Source organism: Myodes glareolus, chromosome 5 (assembly GCF_982192425.1).
Source record: "Myodes glareolus chromosome 5, mMyoGla1.1, whole genome shotgun sequence".
NCBI classification, from domain to species: Eukaryota; Metazoa; Chordata; class Mammalia; order Rodentia; family Cricetidae; genus Myodes; species Myodes glareolus.
Genome location: NC_142030.1, coordinates 105,706,256 through 105,725,710, shown reverse-complemented (window position 1 = coordinate 105,725,710; position 19,455 = coordinate 105,706,256). Strand labels below are relative to the sequence as shown.

The 19,455-nt window shown below is 51.5% G+C and overlaps 1 protein-coding gene across 4 annotated transcripts in view; it reads right to left on the bottom strand.

Annotated features, from left to right (window-relative positions):
- Positions 1-19,455, bottom strand: part of Gli2 (GLI family zinc finger 2) — a 225,402-nt gene that overhangs the window by 11,433 nt on the left and 194,514 nt on the right. For all 4 annotated transcript variants that reach the window (XM_087906602.1, XM_085688367.2, XM_085688365.2 and 1 more), the window contains 6 exons: positions 15,063-15,264; positions 12,449-12,665; positions 11,341-11,463; positions 6,455-6,589; positions 2,480-2,629; positions 638-802 (listed from right to left, as the gene is read on the bottom strand). In XM_087906602.1, the coding sequence (XP_087762728.1) occupies positions 638-802; positions 2,480-2,629; positions 6,455-6,589; positions 11,341-11,463; positions 12,449-12,665; positions 15,063-15,264 (992 nt within the window). The remainder of the gene's footprint in view (positions 1-637; positions 803-2,479; positions 2,630-6,454; positions 6,590-11,340; positions 11,464-12,448; positions 12,666-15,062; positions 15,265-19,455) is intronic.

Below are 19,455 nucleotides of genomic sequence, written 5' to 3'. Positions count from 1 at the left end.
GCATCTGTATGTATTACAGACACGAGGAAACTGAGGTGAGGAGTGTCAGTGTGCCATGGAGCCTTATGGAGCATGTGCTGTTTGGGGAAGAGGCTATGGTGTAAAGAGGGAGGCCTGTTGGCATGCAGGACTTGTGTAAGGAGAGGGGCTGGTGGGGGCGGAGGCACCTGGCATATGGTTTGTGCTGGCTAGCTTTATCGATTTAGAATCATGTGGGAAGAGAGTCTCAGTGAGACACTGTCTGTTTTGGATTGGCCTATGGACGTGTCTGTGGGGTGTTGTCTTAATTACGCTGATTGATATGGGAAGACCCTGCCCACTGTGGGCGGACCATTCCCTAGGCGGGAGGTAGTGAACTGGATGAGAGCAGATATGGAGCTGAGCACCTGCAATCAAGTAAGCAAGCATGCATGCATTCATTTCGCTCTGGGCGGCAGATGTGGTATATATAACTAGCTGAGATTCCTGACTTGATTTCCCCATGATAGACTGTAACCTGGCATTACAGGTCAAACTGAGTCCCTTTTTGTCATGGTAATGCATGACAGCAATAGAAATGAAACTAGAACATGGCTACCCAGCAATCAAGAGCAATGCATTCACACATGTTGAACCCATCCCAGGCACAAATACGTACCTCATTGGAGTGAGTGCGGTTCTGGTGTTTGGCACGGTCCGAGGCGTTGGAGAAGGCCTTGTTGCAGCCCTCATGCTCACACACATACGGCTTCTCCCCCGTGTGGGACCGCAGGTGTGTCTTCAGGTTCTCCAGGCGAGAGTAGGCCTTGGAGCAGCCTTCAAACTGGAGGGAGGTGGACTGGTCAGAAAGAACACTCCATACGCAACCCAGGCAGCCGGACCCAGGGCTCCCTTCCACCCCTCCACCTCGTTCCCTGCTCTCTTCTGGGGCACTCAGTACCACTGTACACCCCAAAGAACACATGATGGTGGTAATGACAGTAGGAACACTGGAAAGGCTGAAAGCGTAAGGCAAAACTCAGATATATCAAAGACCTCGACAGACGAGCTTTACTGTGAAATACATGAGCTCACATGTATGTGTGGCATTTATATAAACAAAAGCACACATTCATAAGCTGTCCAACTCATCACCATCTATAATCCTCTCGGCAGTATGTGAAGGTTCTGATTCTCCACAGCCTAGCTCTTAACTGTCTTCTGTTTTGTTATGGGTGTTTGGTCTGTACTTATGTCTGCACACCACATGTGGCCCTGGTGTCCAAAGCACCAAGAGGGTGATGGATCCTCTGGACCTGGACTTACAGTGGTTGTGGGCCGCCATATTGGTGTTCAGAACTGAATCTGGGTCTCTTGAAGAGCTGCCACTGCTCTGAAATGCTGAGCTATCTTTTCAGTTTTTGAGACAGATTCTCATACAGTCCAGGCTGGCCTCAAACTCACTGTGTAGCTAAGGACAGCCTTGACCTTCTGATCTTTTTGCCTCCAGCTCCTAAATGCTGGGGTTAAAAGCACACACCATCACACTCAGGGTATGTGCTACTGAGGACGGAAGCCAGGGCCTCGTGCAAGCACACACCATCACACTCAGGGTGTGAGATACGGGATGGAAGCCAGGGTCTCATGTAAGCACACACCATCACACTCAAGGTGTTGAGATACGGGATGAAAGCCAGGGCCTCGTGCAAGCACACACCATCACACTCAGTGTATGTGATAGTGGGACATAAGCCAGGGCCTCGTGCAAGCACACACCATCACACTCAGTGTATGTGATAGTGGGACATAAGCCAGGGTCTGTGCAAGCATGCACCATCACACTCAGGGTATGTGCTACTGGAGACAGAAGCCAGAGCCTCATGTATGTTAGGCAAGTACTCTATCAGCTTAGCTATTTCTCCCACTATCCCTAGTAAACTCTTAGAAGAAAACAAAATAGGAGAGATGGTTAAATCACTGTGACCACATGTCACCATTAGAAATGTGACCATTTCTAAGACACAACAGCTAAAATTTGGATTTTACTAAATAAAGTTTTTGTGCTTCAAGGGATATGATCCAGAAAATGAAGACAACACAGAGAATTGGAAAAATATTTGCAAACTGTGTCTGATAATGACCTAAAACTTAGCTACAAAAGAATTCTTGTAACCAAGCAGCAAAATGACAAGTACTGTTTCTCAAAGAAGACGTACAAATAGGGACCGGGAGACGGCTCGATGGATAAGGTGCTTGCTGCCAACCCTGATGCCAGGATCACCGTCTCTGGGATGGTGGAAGGAGAAAGCAGATTCTGGCAGGCTGTTCTCCGACTTCTATGTATGTCTCCTTCCCTGCACCCCCACCACATAAATAAATGTTATTAAAATGTTTTAAATGTGCAAACAGCCAGTTTGATATCATCTGTTATCGGAAATGCTAGCTGAAGCCATCGGAGGAGCTGGGGTCAGGGCCCGCTCGCGACTGTGCCCAAGTGGCTCTGCAGTTTGAGGAGGCTCACCGTGCACTTGTGCGGCTTCTCACCCGTGTGCCTGCGCATGTGGACAACCAGCATGTACTGGGCCTTGAAGGGCTTCTGCTCCCTCGTGCAGGCCTGCCAGCGGCACACGAACTCCTTCTTCTCCCCATGAATGTGTTCGTTGTTGATGTGCTGCACGGAGGTGAGACAAGGGGTGCTGGTGAGTTCAAGGGTCACCTTCCTAGGTCCCCTGAGAGGGCTCACTCTCTACTCAGCTGGGTCCATCCTATGTGGGCAGAGCCCCTCTTCCCACAAACGCCTCCTGCCCTCAGTGAACCATCACCGCATCCCAAAGCCTCTACTGAGGACATACAGACGCCTCAGGAAGGATCACTACGTGTATGTGCACACTCGTGTGTGTGTGTGTGTGTCTAGGCTCTGTCTGTCTGTACTGAACCCTGCCTCTATGCCTTTGATCTGTTTCCTATCTGACAGAGGTAAACAGCTCTACTCCACCAAGGGCAATGGAGCCAAGTGACCACAGACTGAACTCTCCAAAACTGTGAGCCAAAACAGCTCCTCTGTTGCATAAACTGGCTCTGTGAGGCAGTTGGCTGCAAATCCAAGGTAAGCAATTCACCACTCAATCCCCTGATTCCCCCAAGTCACAGGAGAATACAAGGAAATAAAAGGAATGTGGCAGGGAGAGGAGGCTGGAAGAAGCCTCTCACTGTCTAATATTGAGAATTCCAGCACCATTAGTGTTTGCTGTGAAGGTTGTTGATGGGGAGATAATACTTTCAAATTAAATGTTCAAATAGTGACAAACTGTGTTTAGCCTTAAGTATAGATGGCCTTGAATATGGCCTTATTCTTCTAGGTATTTTCTGGAAACATCAGTGAGTCTGCAATGAAAATACATCACTTCCTATGCAGAGCTGTGAACTGGGAGGTGATCTGTCAGCTGGAAGTCTGTCAGTGAACAACAGGAGCAGGATCCACCCACAAGCTCACTCAGGTCACACAGCTGCCATGAGAGTTCACGCCAATTGACAGCGTGGCAGAATCTAGAATCACTCGGGAGACTGCCCCTGGGCAGGCCAGTATGACACCATGTGACTCTATGGAGACAGGAAGACCCGCCCACCGGTTAGGCGGTCCCTTGACTGGGATCCTGGACTGGATAAATGGTGCAAGGGCAGGGAGCAGCAGCAGGCCTTCCTTCCTGTTTCCTTGATGCGGTGAATGCTGTGGATGATGTGGTGGATGCGGCGGATGCAGCAAATGCGGTGAATGCACTGTGACCACCTGAATGCAGTGGATGCGCTGTGACCACCTAGACCTCCCCGCCAGGATGGACAGCACCCTGGACTGCGAGTGAAAACAGACCTTTCCCTCACGTTGCTTTTGCCTGGGTATTGTATCACAGCAGCAGGAAGAGTCCTTTGAGAAAGTCACCTCAACTGTAGTATGGCTATCTTACACTGAAGGACACTTACGTATGGCTCTCCCCAGAGAAGCCCACACCCATATGTGGCGTGTCTTCCTCCTTCCCCTTAGCCCCTCTCTTCCTATTAACCCCCATGCTTACATTTATGCTAAACTATCTTAACAAACTACAATTCGGAGGCTGGCGAGAAAGCTCCATGGGTCTCGGCGCTGCTTCCAAAACCAACAAACCAGAGTCTGCTCCCCAGGACCCACGTGGTAGAAGGGGAAAACTGACTCTCGCAAGTTGACCTCTGACCCCCACAAGCGTGCTGTGGCACATGCACAAGCATAGAGTAGATAAACAAACGTGCTTTAAAACAAACAAACTCCATCTCTGCTGCTTACTGACTTAGCCTGAGAGTCTCGGCATGAATCTTCCGTCTGAGTGGAAGTTTCTAAAATGAACTCCTTGGGTTGCTGCAGTCAGCACCGTGGGCTGTGTCTCCCACCCCCACTCATCATTTGAGACCCTTCCCATTGCCCATTCCATCCAGTGTGTAGAGGTCACTGGCTGTCCAAATGACCTACAAGAGCGTGCGACCCCTTCAGATAATCCCCAGCAGGTACACCTCTTTGTTCCATCTGTGTTTCCCAATTAGCTATCAAGAGCTAGTTCCTGGGGAGGGAGCTCAATGACAGGATGCTTGTTTAGCATGTGTGAGACCCTGGGCCCAAACCCCACCCCAGATACTTCTGTGTTTGTATGTGTGTGTCCTTATGTGTGCAGTGTGCATGAATGCAGAGGCCAGCACAGCCTGTCCCCCCTGAGATTTTTGAGACAGGGTCTCTCACTGAACCTGGGTTTACTAATTCAGCAAGGCTAGCTGGTCAGTGAGCTTCCAGGGTCCTTGTCTCTCCATCTCTCCAGGGCCGGAACTATAGACAAAGCATCACCACACTTGGACTTTTATGTAGGTGCTGAGGATCAGAACACAGGGTTTGAGGTTGGCACGACAAGCACTTGTCCAACTGAACCATCTCTCTGGCTCCTTCCCTGATGGAGTTAACTGTTGAGCAAAGGCCACCCATATACCCCAGGTGAGCTTCAGGGCCTGGCCTATGGGGACATGGTGATTACGGCTTCGTTCTTGAGGTACAAGCAGCAGGAGCTGGCTAAATGTGTGGTGAGACAGACATGCTGATACTCCTGCTTCAGAGATATACAAAGGAGGGGAAATGAAGCTTGCTCAGCGCTGCCCGAGAGGGAGGCTACAACTAGCTCCTGACCCTTAGCTGTGGGCTCAAGGCATGGTGCCAGGCTGACCCTGGGGCTAAACAGCGTAGATGAGCGAGGCAGGTCAGCCAAGGACGCAGCAAAGCCACTGCCTGACTCCTTTGTATTTTACAAGGTACTCCGAGGAAATGTAAACTCATGTGCCGTAGTCTCTCCCAGACAAAGCCATTTACAGCCTACACGGCTGTCCAGGAACCGAGTGGCAGCACCTTGTCCTTGAAGATGAAAAGCCACTGGCCCGGTGCCCTGTGCAGCATGCTCGATTGTCAAGCATAGATAACACAACCTTGGGAAATAGTAAAATAGCAGCCCTTTGAACTTCCAGAAAACCTTCTCCTCCAGCTCCTATTTCCATTCATAAAGCCTTTCAAATGAGAAAAATGCTTCCTGACTACGCCTTTCATTTTTTCTTATTGGTTTACTTAGCGAGAAATTGTTAATAATGGACGGGGCTCTGGCTTGCCATCCATCTTCCCAGAGTGCAGAGAGGCAGTACCAGGCAAAAGCAGATCCTCCCTGGAGAGCAGAGAGCTCTTTCCAGGACCAGGTAGACATGATTCCCTCGGGCCACAGAGGTAGACATGATTCCCTCGGGCCACAGAGATAGCCCGGAACAGCCCTTCCGGGTCAAGGCAGGACTCTAGCTGAGGGATTCTGTCTGCTGGGTATTTCTCTGTGGGTTTCTGAGGCAGAGACTCTCAGTGGTCTGGAACTCGGGAGGAAGGCTAGGTTGGTTGGCCTGAGATCTCCAGGCGTGCATCTCTCTTGGCCTTCTCATTGCTAGGAATAAAAGCATCTGACATCATGCCTAGTCCTTTTTAAAAGGGAACTAAAACCAGGCCTTCCAAGCACTCTGCCAATGAGCTGTCTCCTCAGCCACGGAGCACATCGTTTTATATCGTCACCTCTGGACTTTTGCTTGAGCCCAGTTCCAGCCCAAGCACTGTCCACTCTTTAGCCTAAGGGCTTGAACCTGTAGCACACAGCTCTGATAATCACCTCCCCCGCTGATTTACTGCAGAGAGGTCGACAATACAGATTCACGTTCTAGAAGGAACTTCCTGGACACGTGGGCTGCAGCTCAGAGCACTCAGTCTTGCTACCCCGCACCCAAGCTGGGGAAGGCTCTCTTCAGTATTTCATGCATGTGTTTGGGGTGAGGTGAGGAGGCCCCAAGGCACCCGGTCATGATACCACCCATTTGTAAAGGATGGGGGTCCCCCTTTGCAGCAGAGGCCGTGAACGTCTCCAGATCCTGCATCCCTCCGCAGGAGCTGAGGTCAGAGGCTTACATGCACCAGCTGCTCCTGGGTGTCATACTCCTTGGTGCAGTCTGCCCAGTGGCAGTTGGTCTCGTAGATGACCACCTCGGCCTCCTGTTTGCAGTCATCCCTGTCCAGGTCTTCCTTGAGATCGGCCAGCTGCTCCTGGGAGAAGGGGAGACCACATCCACATGAGCCATGCCTGGGGACCCAGTCCTGAGGGTAGCATGAGATTAACCTCAGGGGTTCATACTAAGGACTCTTCGCTGGCACAGGTGTGGACACACATTCATATACAATATATGTACTCACGTTATACACATGCACATATCCAATGCATACACACATGTGGACACACATGACATACATACAGAGAGAGTCACACTCATTCCCGCTTTCCTCAGCTCAACCTTAGGAAACCATTGTCGCAGGCGACAGTCCTGGGCATTTCCTGTTCTGTCATGAAGCTGTTCTGACCAGGGCATCCTCCCCTTCTGATCTGTATGTAAGCAGGAGAAAGGAAGATCCTGACTTGTGCCTCTGTGGTTTGGTTTCCACTATGGGTAGCTGAAGCGAGCCCTATAGCCGTTGGAGCGGGAAACCTTGTTAAGTGTGTGGGGGTCCTGCCTGGACAAGCGGGAAACCCCAAGTCCTCGGTCTTCCAAATCACTTTTTCAAACTGTTTCCTCCTCCTCCTCAAGTGCACGTGGGCACTCAGGTGCCATCAGCACAGGGCCATGGTCCTGCAGATTCAGATGCAGACCCCACAGACTGTGTTGTCGGGCGTGTTTCCCTGCCACAGCTCACAGCCAGGGAAACTGAGGCTCAGGGATATGAGCTCTCCTCTCCACAGCAAATCCTGGTGTGTAGTAGCCTACACCTGGACCTGTGTCCCCTTCTGGTCAGCTTTAACTGTCGATCTGACACAGCCTGAGTCGTCTGAAGAGGAAGCCTCAACTGAGGGAGTGCCTAGGTCAGATTTGTCAGGGGTTGTCTTGTTAACTGATATAACAAGACTGGTGGGCGGCACCATAGCCAAGGCCCACGGTACTCAGGTGCATAAGAAAGCTAGCCGAGCAGAAACTAGCAACAACACTCCATGACTTCTGCCTTGGCTTCCCTCAGTGACGGACCTGCCCCGGAAGTGTAGGCTAATGACTATTACTTTTCTCTCCTACTTGAGTTTGGTCAGAATGTTTTATTTCAGTGAGTGTACCATGGAAATGGAACACTCTTTTTGATCACATTAGCGTTATGAGGCCATTTCAAAGAAAAAGCCTCGGATCACAGGGGACCTCCCTGGAAAGGTGGCCAAGGATAGGTGCAGGCGCCCCAGGCTGGCAGCAAGGTCCAGGGAGGGCTTGTGAAGTCTGTTGAGGATCTGCCAAGCACTCTGGGAGCCAAACCAAGGCCAGGGGCAGTTATAAAGATTTGCTTTACTGTTTAACTTATTTTTAAAAACAGCAGGAATGTACCCTGTATTTCTGAAAGAGCTTCTGGGGTGTGGAGAAAGCTTCAGGGCATTTGCCTAACACACACAAGACCCCAGTTTAATTCCCTGGACTGCCAAACAAAGAAAACAAACTAAGGAAGAGCCTCCAAGGAAGCAAGAAACTGCTGGCTAACAGGGACAAACTCTTGCCAGGTTAAGAACTCTAGACCCCACTGGCACGGTTCACTTAGGGACACTAAGCTCATCTCAGAAGTTCAGGATTTCCCATGGTGGGCCACAGACACAGGCCTTCTCTGATTTTGCATTGGGGCCACACTTCTTCCAAAAGGGCTCCCTGATTCACCATCAGGGACCCTCCCAACAAATGCCCTTGCTCTGCAGAGGACAAAGCTGCCACATGTTGACAAAGCAAGCTCACTAGCTGCAGAGAGGTCAGAACACCTCCCTTCTGGGTGGGTATTCAGCAGCCAGGGGCTGTCGAGATGAGTCTGTGGAGGAGGTAAGAAGGTCTCCTAAGGCAGCACACAGAACGTCTGGGAACATCTTCTCATACACTCCAGGCTCTGCTCAGTTTAGACTGTCCTAAGGGAGCCGGGACCAGCAGGTCCAATGGTGGGCTGCTCCAAGACCAAGCAGGAGCTCTCTCAGTCTACAATTTAAGTAAGGGCTTAAACAGAGAGCAAGGTTACTTCTCTGTCTTTTCTGCCAAAGGGAGGCAAGGCCTTGCAATAAACCACACATGGCGGCATCACGCCTGTCTCCCTGTGAGGAAGAGCTCTCTGCAGTGACTTGAATGGACTCTTCCTGTGCCCCCATCTCTAAGTTTATTTGAGATAGGACTTTGTACAGCTCAAGGCTTGCATTTACTGTGCTGCCAAGGCTGGCCTTAAATTCCCAGTCCTAATGCCTCCACCTCTAGAGTGCTGAGATCCCAGGAAGGTACCACCATGCCCAGTGTGCTTTTCCGGTTTCTTTCTCTGCATGTGTACAGGAAGGCTACCGATTTCTGCGTGTTCATTTTGTATCCTGCTACTCTGCAGCCAGTGTTTATCAACTCTGAGGGCTTCCAGGGGAGTCTTCAGGGCCTCATGCATGCATAGGGTCACGTCAGCTGCAAATGAGGATGCACTGGCTCTTCCCTTCCTATTTGTATCCCATTTCTGTACCCCTCTTTTTTATCATATTGTGCTAGCTGAAACTCGAAGCACTATGTTAAGAAGAGTAGGGAAAGTGGACACCCTTGTCTTCCCGATTTTAGTTTCCCCCAACTTAGTATCATGTTGGATGGATGCAACAAAAATAATCACAGTAAGGAAATTAATGAATCAGTCTCAGAGAGACAAATCCTGCGTTCTTTCTCTTGCTTGTGAGTCCTTGCCTGTAGAGATACATAGAATCCTATCTGTACGGAGGGCATGGAGTAGAAACAAAGCTGCCAAAAGAACAAGGGGGTGCCAGTGAGAGCTCAGGGAATAGGGAGAATATGCAGTTATATGAAACTGGCCTTATATAACTTTGTAAAAATAATAATTGTGTGTGTGTGTGTATGTGTGTGTGTGTGCATGCATGCCTGGAGAGACATTGAGTGTAGTCCTTATTCCTATCTGTGTAAACTCTGGTTAAGGGTTTCATCATCATGAACTGGTGTGTGTGTGTGTGTGTGTGTGTGTGTGTGTGTGTGTGTGTGCTTGTCTACACATGCACAAGGCCAGAGGACAGCCTTAGCTGTCATAACTCAGTCACTGCCCGCCTTGTCTTACTGAGACTCAGAGATTGCTGATGCAGCTACTGTCTGACCAGCAAGCTCCAGGGACCCACCTGTCTCTCCTCCTCAACACTGAGACTGATTACAGGTACATGCCACCATGTCCAGATTTTAACATGGATGCTGGGGATTCAAACTCAGGTCCTCATGCTTGTGTGGCAAGCACTTTACTGACAGGATCATCTTTCCAGTCACTCGCAAAACAGGTTTTGCTTGTCTGTTTGTTTTGGGCTTTTTGTTTGTCTGTTTGTTTTTAAGGGCTCTGAGTGTGGGACAGGAAAAAGACCTCTGGGTGGCCTTCCTAGAGTGTAGGGCAGTAATAAGGACCCACCCGTGGATGTGGAGTTAGACTCCAAGGTGCTTGGCAAGCACCCACCCCTGATCGCCTCCCGTCCTCAACATTCCTGCATGTTTATCTCCCCTGAATGTATGCTGTCTTCATCAATTTCTGCACACACCCCCTCCCCACGACGGCCAGCCTCGTGGAAACTATGCATCATGTTCAGACTGGCGCTCGTGTCAGTGAAGGGAGGAGAATTTGTCACCCACCCCTCTGTTTGCCTGACAATAAGAGGACCCGATATTTCATGAAAATTAAGTGCCTGGAGCATGCCTGACGGTTTACAGGCCTGATAAAGGATGGGCCAGCAGACTCTGGGAGTCAGGGACTGGAGGCCCCGAGCATTCTTGGTGACTGGGAACACTGGGCTAACAGATGGAGAGTAGGCCACTGTGAGGGCTTGGAGCTGAGGCTTAGGTTCACATGGCGGACTCCTGTTCCAAGAGCAGCAGTGGCTGACGTGTCTTCCTAGGGAACCCAGCAAGCAGCAAGGCTTCCGAAGGGCTCTGCACAAAGGCCGGGCCCTACTCATGCTGGCCCCAGGCCACAGCTGTTCCATCCTCACTCTTCCCTCCTATCCGACGTGACCTAGCAGTTGGCATCCGGGTGTCTGCGAGTCCCCTACCCGAGCACCGGGAGCACTGGTAATAGAGGACATACAGCGGGGGCTCCAGCAGAGGGGGCAGCCTTAAGGACCAGAGCCACTCAGGGGACTTAAACAGCTCAGTCCCTTGGCTGAGGCCGTGAGAATGTGGGGATAATTGTAGCCTAAAGCAAGGTGGAAGGGAAGGAGATGTGAGTGTTCATTCATAAATTTGGCCATAAATTTAGCATGAGTATAACATTCATTTACTCATTTATATTTTATAAAAATGATATATGTGCAGGGTGCTGAGTCAAGAGGGTCATGGCTCTATGAGCTCACCTACATTCTGACTTTCTAAGTACTGCAGATGGCCATGCATCCACACTTGCCCATTCCATCCATCCATCCACCCATCTATCCACCCACCCACCCATCCATCCATCCATCCATTCATCCATCCATCCATCTATCCATCCATCCATCCATCCATCCATCCATCCATCCATCCATCCATCCATCCATCCATCCACTTGCCCATTCCACCCACCCATCCACCCATCCATCTACCCATCCATCTACCCATCCCTCTACCCATCCATCCATCCATCCACCCACTTGCCCATTCCACCCACCCATCCACCCATCCATTCACCCATCCATCTACCCATCCATCTACCCATCCATCCATCCATCCATCCATCCATCCATCCATCCATCCATCCAATATCCATCCACCTTTCTGCTCCTCCCCCTTCTCCCATCCATTCATTACCTGTGTCAGTCCTAGTGGGGAGGCTGGCCGCAGGCCTTCGGCCTCAGTCTTGACCTTGCTGCGCTTATGAACGGTGATGGGATTCACGGTGCTAGTCACTGCCGACTCGCTGCTCTGCTTGCTCTGAGGGAGGAGGCAGAGGACAGAGTGTCATGTAGGCACAAGGCAGAGGACCCCCGAATTCTATCTGAGCTGTGGCTCTAGAGTTTGCCCACACAGATCATCTAGGATAACCCTGTATTTGAATGTATGTGTACACATATGTGCATAGTACGTTATGTGTGGATTCACACAATGTATATTTGTGTTCATGAGCATGCACATATGTGAACATCAGAGATTATTTTCACATGTGTCCCTTAGTCAAATCCACATTGTCTTTTTGAGGGTCTCTCACTGGGACCCGGGACTCCCCAATTAGGCTAGGTTAGCTAGCCAGTGAACTCCAGAGACCACCACCCCAGAACTACCATTACAAGTGTGCATCACTATGCCTGGTTTTTTATTTTTAATTTTTTTTAAAATTTTCAAGACAGGGTTTCTCTGTGTAGCCCTGGCTGCCCTGGAAATCACTTTGTAGACTAGGCTGGCTTTGAACTCAGAGATCCACCTGGCTCTGCCTCCTGGGTGCTGGGATTAAAGGCATGTGCCATCACTGCTGGTCAATGCCTGGCTTTTAAAATGTGTGATCATTCTTGCAAAGCAAACTCTTCACCCACTGAGGTGTCTCCTTAGTTTTCCCACCCTTCTGTATTTTGAAGCATCAGAAAACAGTCTCTCGGACTGGTCCTCCAACCAGGGCCAGCTGAAGCACGGAGCCCAGACACCTTGTTTCACATGAGGCATGTATGTCCCTGTGTAGCACGGAACCCTGTACATTGAAGGGTTTCTCCAGCCCTTCAAGCTTATTGGAAAGAGGACAGACTGAGGCACTGGGAGCTTACCCTGGGTCCAGGCCAGGGCTTCTGGCCCAGCTTAAGGCTTTTCCCATCATGTGGCCTCTGTCCTCAAAGTAACTGACCAGTCAAGCTAAAGTGCAGAGATCTCCACCAGCCCTCAGGGGCTGCGTGAGCAGCGGTGGCCACCTCCGGTTCTCGCACCCACCTACCTGGCTGGCATCATTCAGACAACTGCTGCTATTGCTGCTGAGCTGGGTAGGCATGGTGCTGATGGAGGTGAGCGCCATGGACTGCTGGGCTAGGAAGGTGGGCGAAGGCTGGATCAGGGGTGGCGTATGTCCAAAGGCTGAACCCAGGCCCCGCTGCTGGCTCAGGATCTGCTGGTAGGCCACAGGATTGATGGGGTGGGGGAAGGTGAAGGCTGGGCTGCAATGGAGAACAGAGGAGGACGGGGAACCATGTGGGTGCACTGCCAGACCAACACTTCTGGGCAGAAATGACCAAGCCTGAGGCTCAAGATGGCACAATGTTAATCACACCACGGCCACGGATTGCCCTTACTCAGCCTTGCTGCCCACAGTAGCTCCTTGAACGCAACCTTATCCTGCACAGGCTGGCTCCTTGCAGGCTCCAGGTTCTATTCCAGCCCCACACCTGACTGTTTCTGTGCTCTGACACCTGAGATGCATCCTGAAGCTGCCCATTGGAACCTCACTTGGCCTGGGACCACTGCGCTCTCGTTGTACTGAGTCCTGCAGCTCACTCCATCCCCCACCTCCTTGAGCTTTTGCTGCACTTACAAGTTGTCATACACTTGCCCATGAGCCACTTTTTCCTGGCAAGAGATGAGAGATGCTGGTGGCTTCTGAGGCTATGCCACCAGAGACATATGGTTTCCTCCTTGCTCCCCCGCAGCATCTCTGCAGTGTGAGCTGCTGCTATGAGGAGGCCCCCTGCAGAGGCTCCTGTCCACAGTACTGAGGACATGTTCACGGACACAGAGGTCCAGGACATCCCATAATCTACAAAGGAGCAAAGATGAAGCCTCAGCGTCTGAAGGGGAACTCAGAATTACGCCAGCCTCAAATTCATTCATTCATTCATTCATTCATTCATTCTCTCTCTCTCTCTCTCTCAAAATTATTTATATGTCTGTGTGTGGCTATGTATATGTAGGTACCCACACAGACCACAAGTGAGCATTGGATCCCCTGGAGCTAAAGTTACCAGTGGTTGTGAGTTTTGGGAACCAAATCCAGGTCCTCTGGAAGAGTAGCAAATGCTCTTAACAGTTGAGCCATCTCTCCAGCCCCATCAGCCTCAAATTCTTGCTCCTTGGTGTGGGCTTAGCATTTAAAATGTTCAGTATGAGAACAACTTTTCCCACAGCAGATATTAGAGACAACTGTAAGTGCCTGTATCCAGCCCTCTCACAAGTGGGAGGTGGGTGAGACAGTGGGGGCCAGGACAGTGAGGGCTGGGATAATGGAGGCTGAGACAGTGGGGCCCAAAACAGTGGAGGGCCAGGACAATGGGGGGTCAGGTGAGTGGGGGATCAGGACAGTGGGGGTCCAGGTCAATGGTTATATCAGGACAGTGGGGGACAGGACAGTGGGCAGCAGGATAGTGGTGGGCAGGGCAGTGGGGATGAGGACAGTGGGGTTCCAGGACAGGAAGTTGCTTGGATAGTGGGATGCCAGGACAGTGGGGGGGGCAGGTCAGTGGGGATACCAGGACAGTGTGGGGACAGGACAGGAATCATGCTTCAGTTATGCTGGTTGGATCTGAGTCCTGGGGAAAGTCTAGTGTCACATGCAGTGGAAAGGGGAGAACGTTTGGATGGTCCGACAGTGAGACTGTTACCAGCCCTGAGATGTGCTTAGGGCGGGGATCACATTAGTGTCGCACCTGGTGTGGCCTTGCTAGTCAACAACGAGATCCTCTGCCACATTAGTGAAATACGAGAAAAGCCACTTCATTAACAACTGTGTTTCTGTGTGTGTACAGATGTATACGTATTTTTGAGCATTTGTACAAGCAGGGAAGGAACATGCCAAAGTATACATAGGGAAATCAGAGGCAGCTTTGGGTCTCAGTCCTCTCCTTGCAGCGTGTTTGCGGCAGGGACTCTGCTGTCTCTCCACGGCGTGCTACCGGCGGGCCAGGCTTGAGCTTCTAGGGCTTTCCTGTCTCCTCCATCTCCCCACAGCAGCACTGACTATGGGTACTTGTGCTATGTGCCTGGCTTCTGACATGCATTCTGAGGATTCCAACAACACTTCCACTCCGTGGTTACTGTTTCTACCCACTATGCCATCTCCCCAGCTCCTAAGGAAACCACTTTTGACCTTGGCACCTCTGGTGCCGTGATTGAACCCATGACGACAGGTTTACTATGTAAGGATGCACTCCAGGGTTGGCGTGAACTCTCTTCATTACTATTGCTTTGATGTTTACAATTAGGGTCTCACGTAGCCCAGGCTGTCCTCAAACTCATTATGTAGCCAATGGCTCTGAACTTCTGACCCTCCTGCCACTATGTCCTGAGTGCTGGGATCCCTGGCATGCGTCACCATGCCTAGTTTTATACAGTGCTGGGTATGGAACCCAGGGCTTTGTGCAGGCCAGTAAAGGACTCTACCAAAGTCACATCCCCAGCCTCACTACTGCTTTCGAATTATCAGCACAGTTGTTAGTGTGTTGATTAAGGTAGTGTAGCATTAAGTTCTGTCTTTCTCCAGTGTAAGGCCTGAAAGGCCAGACCCAGCCATGTGGCCCCAGCCCAGCTCCCAGTGCTTCCCCCCACCCGCGGCTGGGGCTCACCTGAGGGCACCAGCGGACAGATGTCCGTAGGAGCCGCTGGCTGCTGAGCTACTCCTGGAGTTGTTGATGTAAGCCACCAGCGAGTTGGGAGAGGTCCGGATCATGCGCTGCAGGTCCAGGCTGGCGTCCGAGAGCGGGGAGATGGATAGCGCCCGCTTGCGGCTGAGGCGGGGGGTCACACGTGGGCTAGAGAATCGCGACGCTGTAACAGACAACAAAAGGCATGTTATCACCAGTTCCACCCACATCACGAAGGTCCAGGATCTCTCCATAGTGTGGGGTGGTGGTGATGAGCTCATTTTCAACACTGAAGAGACCCTCCTGGGGAGGAGAGTGAACAGGGCTCTGAGTCACAGGGTTGCGGGTTTTGCTGCAGCTGGTATCACACGAATACCCTGCACCCCAGAGGAACCTCGCCAAGAAGAGGCTGGAGGGCTGCTTCACAGTCTTAGTGTGGTGCTTGACTTGTGGCTGGCTCCTCAAGACCTACTGGAAAGGATGCTGTGGGAGACCACGGAGGCAGAGGAGGAGCAATGGGAAGAGGCCTCGTGGTACACAGATGTGCTCATACTTGGGGACTCCCAGCTCTAGGTCACCTGAGCTTCAGGGCTGTGTGGTTTTGAATGTTTATACCTCCTGAGCATGCACACATATACCCCTGCATGTAGGTACATATACCAGCCATGCTTGGACACTCCTGAACGTGTGTATACTAACACATACCACACACACACACACGCACACGCACACGCACACGCACACGCACACACACACACACACACACTCCTGGCACTCCAGGCTCCAGTCTGCTCTTCCTCCTTCCCCATTACCCTCTATTCTAAGGACAACAGTGGCCTAGAAATTGTCTGACATCACTGGATGGCCCTAGTCACTGAAGTTTCTTCGCTGTCCCACAATGGGGACTTATGGTAGTGGCAGCCTTCAGGACGTCCCTAAGATGAGAAGTTAGGTGATGGGTGGCCTGGCCCGTCACAAAACAAGGTCAGTGCCAGGGTATGTCTTCATCTTCCCAGATACCCGTGAGGAGCAATGGCTTCCATGCCTTGCCAATCTTCATTGGGGACTCTGGGCCTTCATATGCCTCGGCTGGAGATGCTGCCTGCAAGCAGCCCTGGTACTGCCTAAATGCTGTGCAGAACATCACAGAACCCTCCCCAGCCTCTGTCTAATGAGGGCAAGATGGCAAGATACACGCTGCTGTGAAGCCATGCAGAACTCCAAGGACGGCACCTGTCACCCTGTCCACATGTCTTGGCGAAATGGCTAATTCCCAGGACTCCTTCAAGGTGCCAGCAGGTCTGTGTGGATGGCCAGGGTGGGCCAACAGTTTATGGCAAAGGGAAGAGCCAAAGTCTTGAAAAAATGACCAAGCTGTGGTAGTGACCTACAACACTCCTCCCCCTGCCCCCCATAGGCGTCCATCTGGGCATTCTCTGAGCACCTCGTTTCCATGCTTTGAAAACCCTTACCTCAAAGCTAGAGGCAAAAGGAGGTCCCCTCTCGGGCTCTTTGTTGTGAACTAAGTGGAAAATGGGCACAAGAGGGGGCACAAAGGGCCTAACACCCACTAAAGGACTCATACAAGTCTTTGGCATATATGTTCTTTCAGTATGTGTGCATGCATGTGCGTGTTGTAGAGGCCAGAAGAAATTCTCAGGTGTTGCTCCTCAGGAACTGACCATCTTCTTCAGACAGGGTCTTTTACGGACCTAGAACTCACCGAGTAACTAGGCTGGGTGGTCACCAAATCCCAGGGACCAACCTGCCTCTCTCTCCTGGGAGGATGCCCCAGCACACCCCTTTCCGCAAGGGTCCCAGGGAACGGAACTCAGGGCCCCCGGCTTGCAAGGCAAGCACTTTCCTGACTGAGCTATCACCTCAGCCCACCGTCATATATTTTTCAAAAGGAGATTTCGCTGCTAACACTCTGACTCCCACCCTCTCGGGTACCCCTAACAAGAGGAAGCAGGCCAAAACTGACAGAGGTATTCATCTCTGTTATCCCTGCCCTCGAGGGAAATGTGTTTATTAACGTGCCTCTTCCCTGGATAAATCACTAAATGGGAAGAAAAGCCTGGCACTCATTTCCCGAGCTTCTCCCGTGATTTATGTCTGGGGATGCTGCACTCCCAGCAGCCATTCGTCTGTGGCTGTGCCTGTCCTAACGCTGGCCATCGAGTGACCGGCCCCTCGCCTGTTCTCCCTCAGAAGACGCCTGACGTGGCCAGTTCCTGTCTCTACCTATCTCTGTCTCTGTCTCACCTCCCCTCTCCCTCTTCTCTCGTCCCCTCCCCTCCCATCTCCTCTCTTTTCCTCCTTTCTGTATCCGGGCACATACATGAGCACGTGTACACATACATGTGTGTGCAGGGAGACCATGCCAACACTGATTTTTTTTGAGAGAGGTGCAGTGACCCATCCCATCTCCCACTGCTGGGGTTACAGGTGCAGTCACCCCTCCCGTTCCCTCACTGCTGGGGTGACAGGCACAGCTACACACACATACACACACACACACACACACACACCGTCCCGCTTTCCACATGGGTTCTGGGAATTTGAACTCACGTCTTCATGCTTTCAAGGTCAAACCCTTTGCTGAATGAGCCAAATCTCCCCCCCCCCCCGCTTTTTTCTTTTTTGAGGCAGGGTCTGATGCAGCCCAGGGTGGCCTTGAACTCCTGGTTCTTCACTTACACCCCCAAGTGCTGAGATTATAGGTGTAATCCACTATACTTGGCCCAGGCCTTTTCTGGGCTCACTCTTAGGCTATGCTCTGAGGAATTTAGTCTAAGAACTCTATCTACACTTCACTGACCCAAACCTCCATCTGCCACATGGTGAGGCCACAGAGCTGGGGACTTAGGTAGAGGCCAGTGTCCCTTACCTAAGTTATGTTACAAGGGCAGTTCCTTTGTGTCCTGGTCAACTCAGGTTCATTAAATGGCCTCTCTGACCCAGCTCAATTCCAGCCTGACTCAGCAGCCTGTGGGACATGGAGTCTGCTCTCCTCAGCCTCAGTCTCTCCCCCCCCCCCCATCTCAGGCTGAGTCTGGGCTCCCTGCTGGAATCAGTCAGTCCCCTGAGGCCCCAGCGATGTCTGCCTCTCTCCTATGAGATCAATGCCATGGGTTTTTGAGCCTCCCCATCCGCACCCTGCATAAAGAATAAGCATCAGGATGGAGGTGACATCTGAGTCAAATTAGTGTCAATATGACAATAAAATACACAGCCGAGGAGTTAGGAGGCTGTGAGCAGACGGGACTTCAATCAGAGCATTTCCCTCTTCCTGGAGTGATGGGGAAGGCAGGCTCTGCCTGCTGCAGGGTGACGCACAGTGCCAACAGCCTAGTGCGAGAAAGTTCCACGCTAGGGGCCAGTGACGGACGGTGAACTCCATGCTCTCTGCAGAGCCACCAGAAGAATGGATGACCTCGGATTCGAGACTGTTCTGTTCCCTTCTCAGGGGCTCGGCTCCTGGTCTTTCTGCTGAAATCAGGCACGAGAAGAAGAAAGGACACGGAGGGAGGCAGGCCTGTGCCAGAGTCTCGTTTCCCTGGCCCCGCCCTCACTGAGGCCCAGTGAGCACTGGTGTCTGGACCTGTCAGAGGCCTTGCTGTCTTTCTGACCCACCTAAGGTGTCCCACATGTGGGGCGCAATCAAAACCCTTGAAAAGCTATTGTAAGTTCTCAGACAGAGACATCCTCTTCAACTTATGATACAATTCACCCCAACCCACGGAAACATGGAAAGTTCTAGGGGTGGGGATGTAGCTCACTTGGTGGAGTACTTGTCTATCACTATGAAATGAAGCCCTGAGTTCCATGCCCAGCACCACACAAATTGTTGTGACGGTATAGGCCTGTAATTTTAGCACTTGGGAAGTAGAGGCAGGAGGCTCAGAGATCCAACCTCCGCTAGATAGTGAGTTCAAGGCCAGCCCTGATTACATGAGTTCATAGCTAAAAAAAGTTTCATTTTAAGGACTGTTTATTTATCCCCCAAAGTTAAGACAGTTATGAATGGTAAACACGCTGCTGTGCACCGGGTACTGAACTAAGGTAAAGCCATGTTATAGGTGTGGGAGAGCTGGAGGAGGAACTGAGGGCTGAGTGCCCACCAGCCTTCTGCCCAGATTGCCTCACAGTCTGGCAGATACTGCCTCCATGCCTCTGTTGGATACACAAAGCCTCTGGAATGTTCTCTTCTCTGCCGGGTGCCCCTGTCTCGAGGCGTGAAGACAAGGGCTGCTGGGAGAGGAGGCAGTGAGAGGACGGGTCAGGTCAGGTCAGGCCAGGACCGGCATTGGCGCGCTTACCAAAAACAGCCTGGCGACTGACCAGCCAGACAGAGCTCGTTGGGGGCAGAACT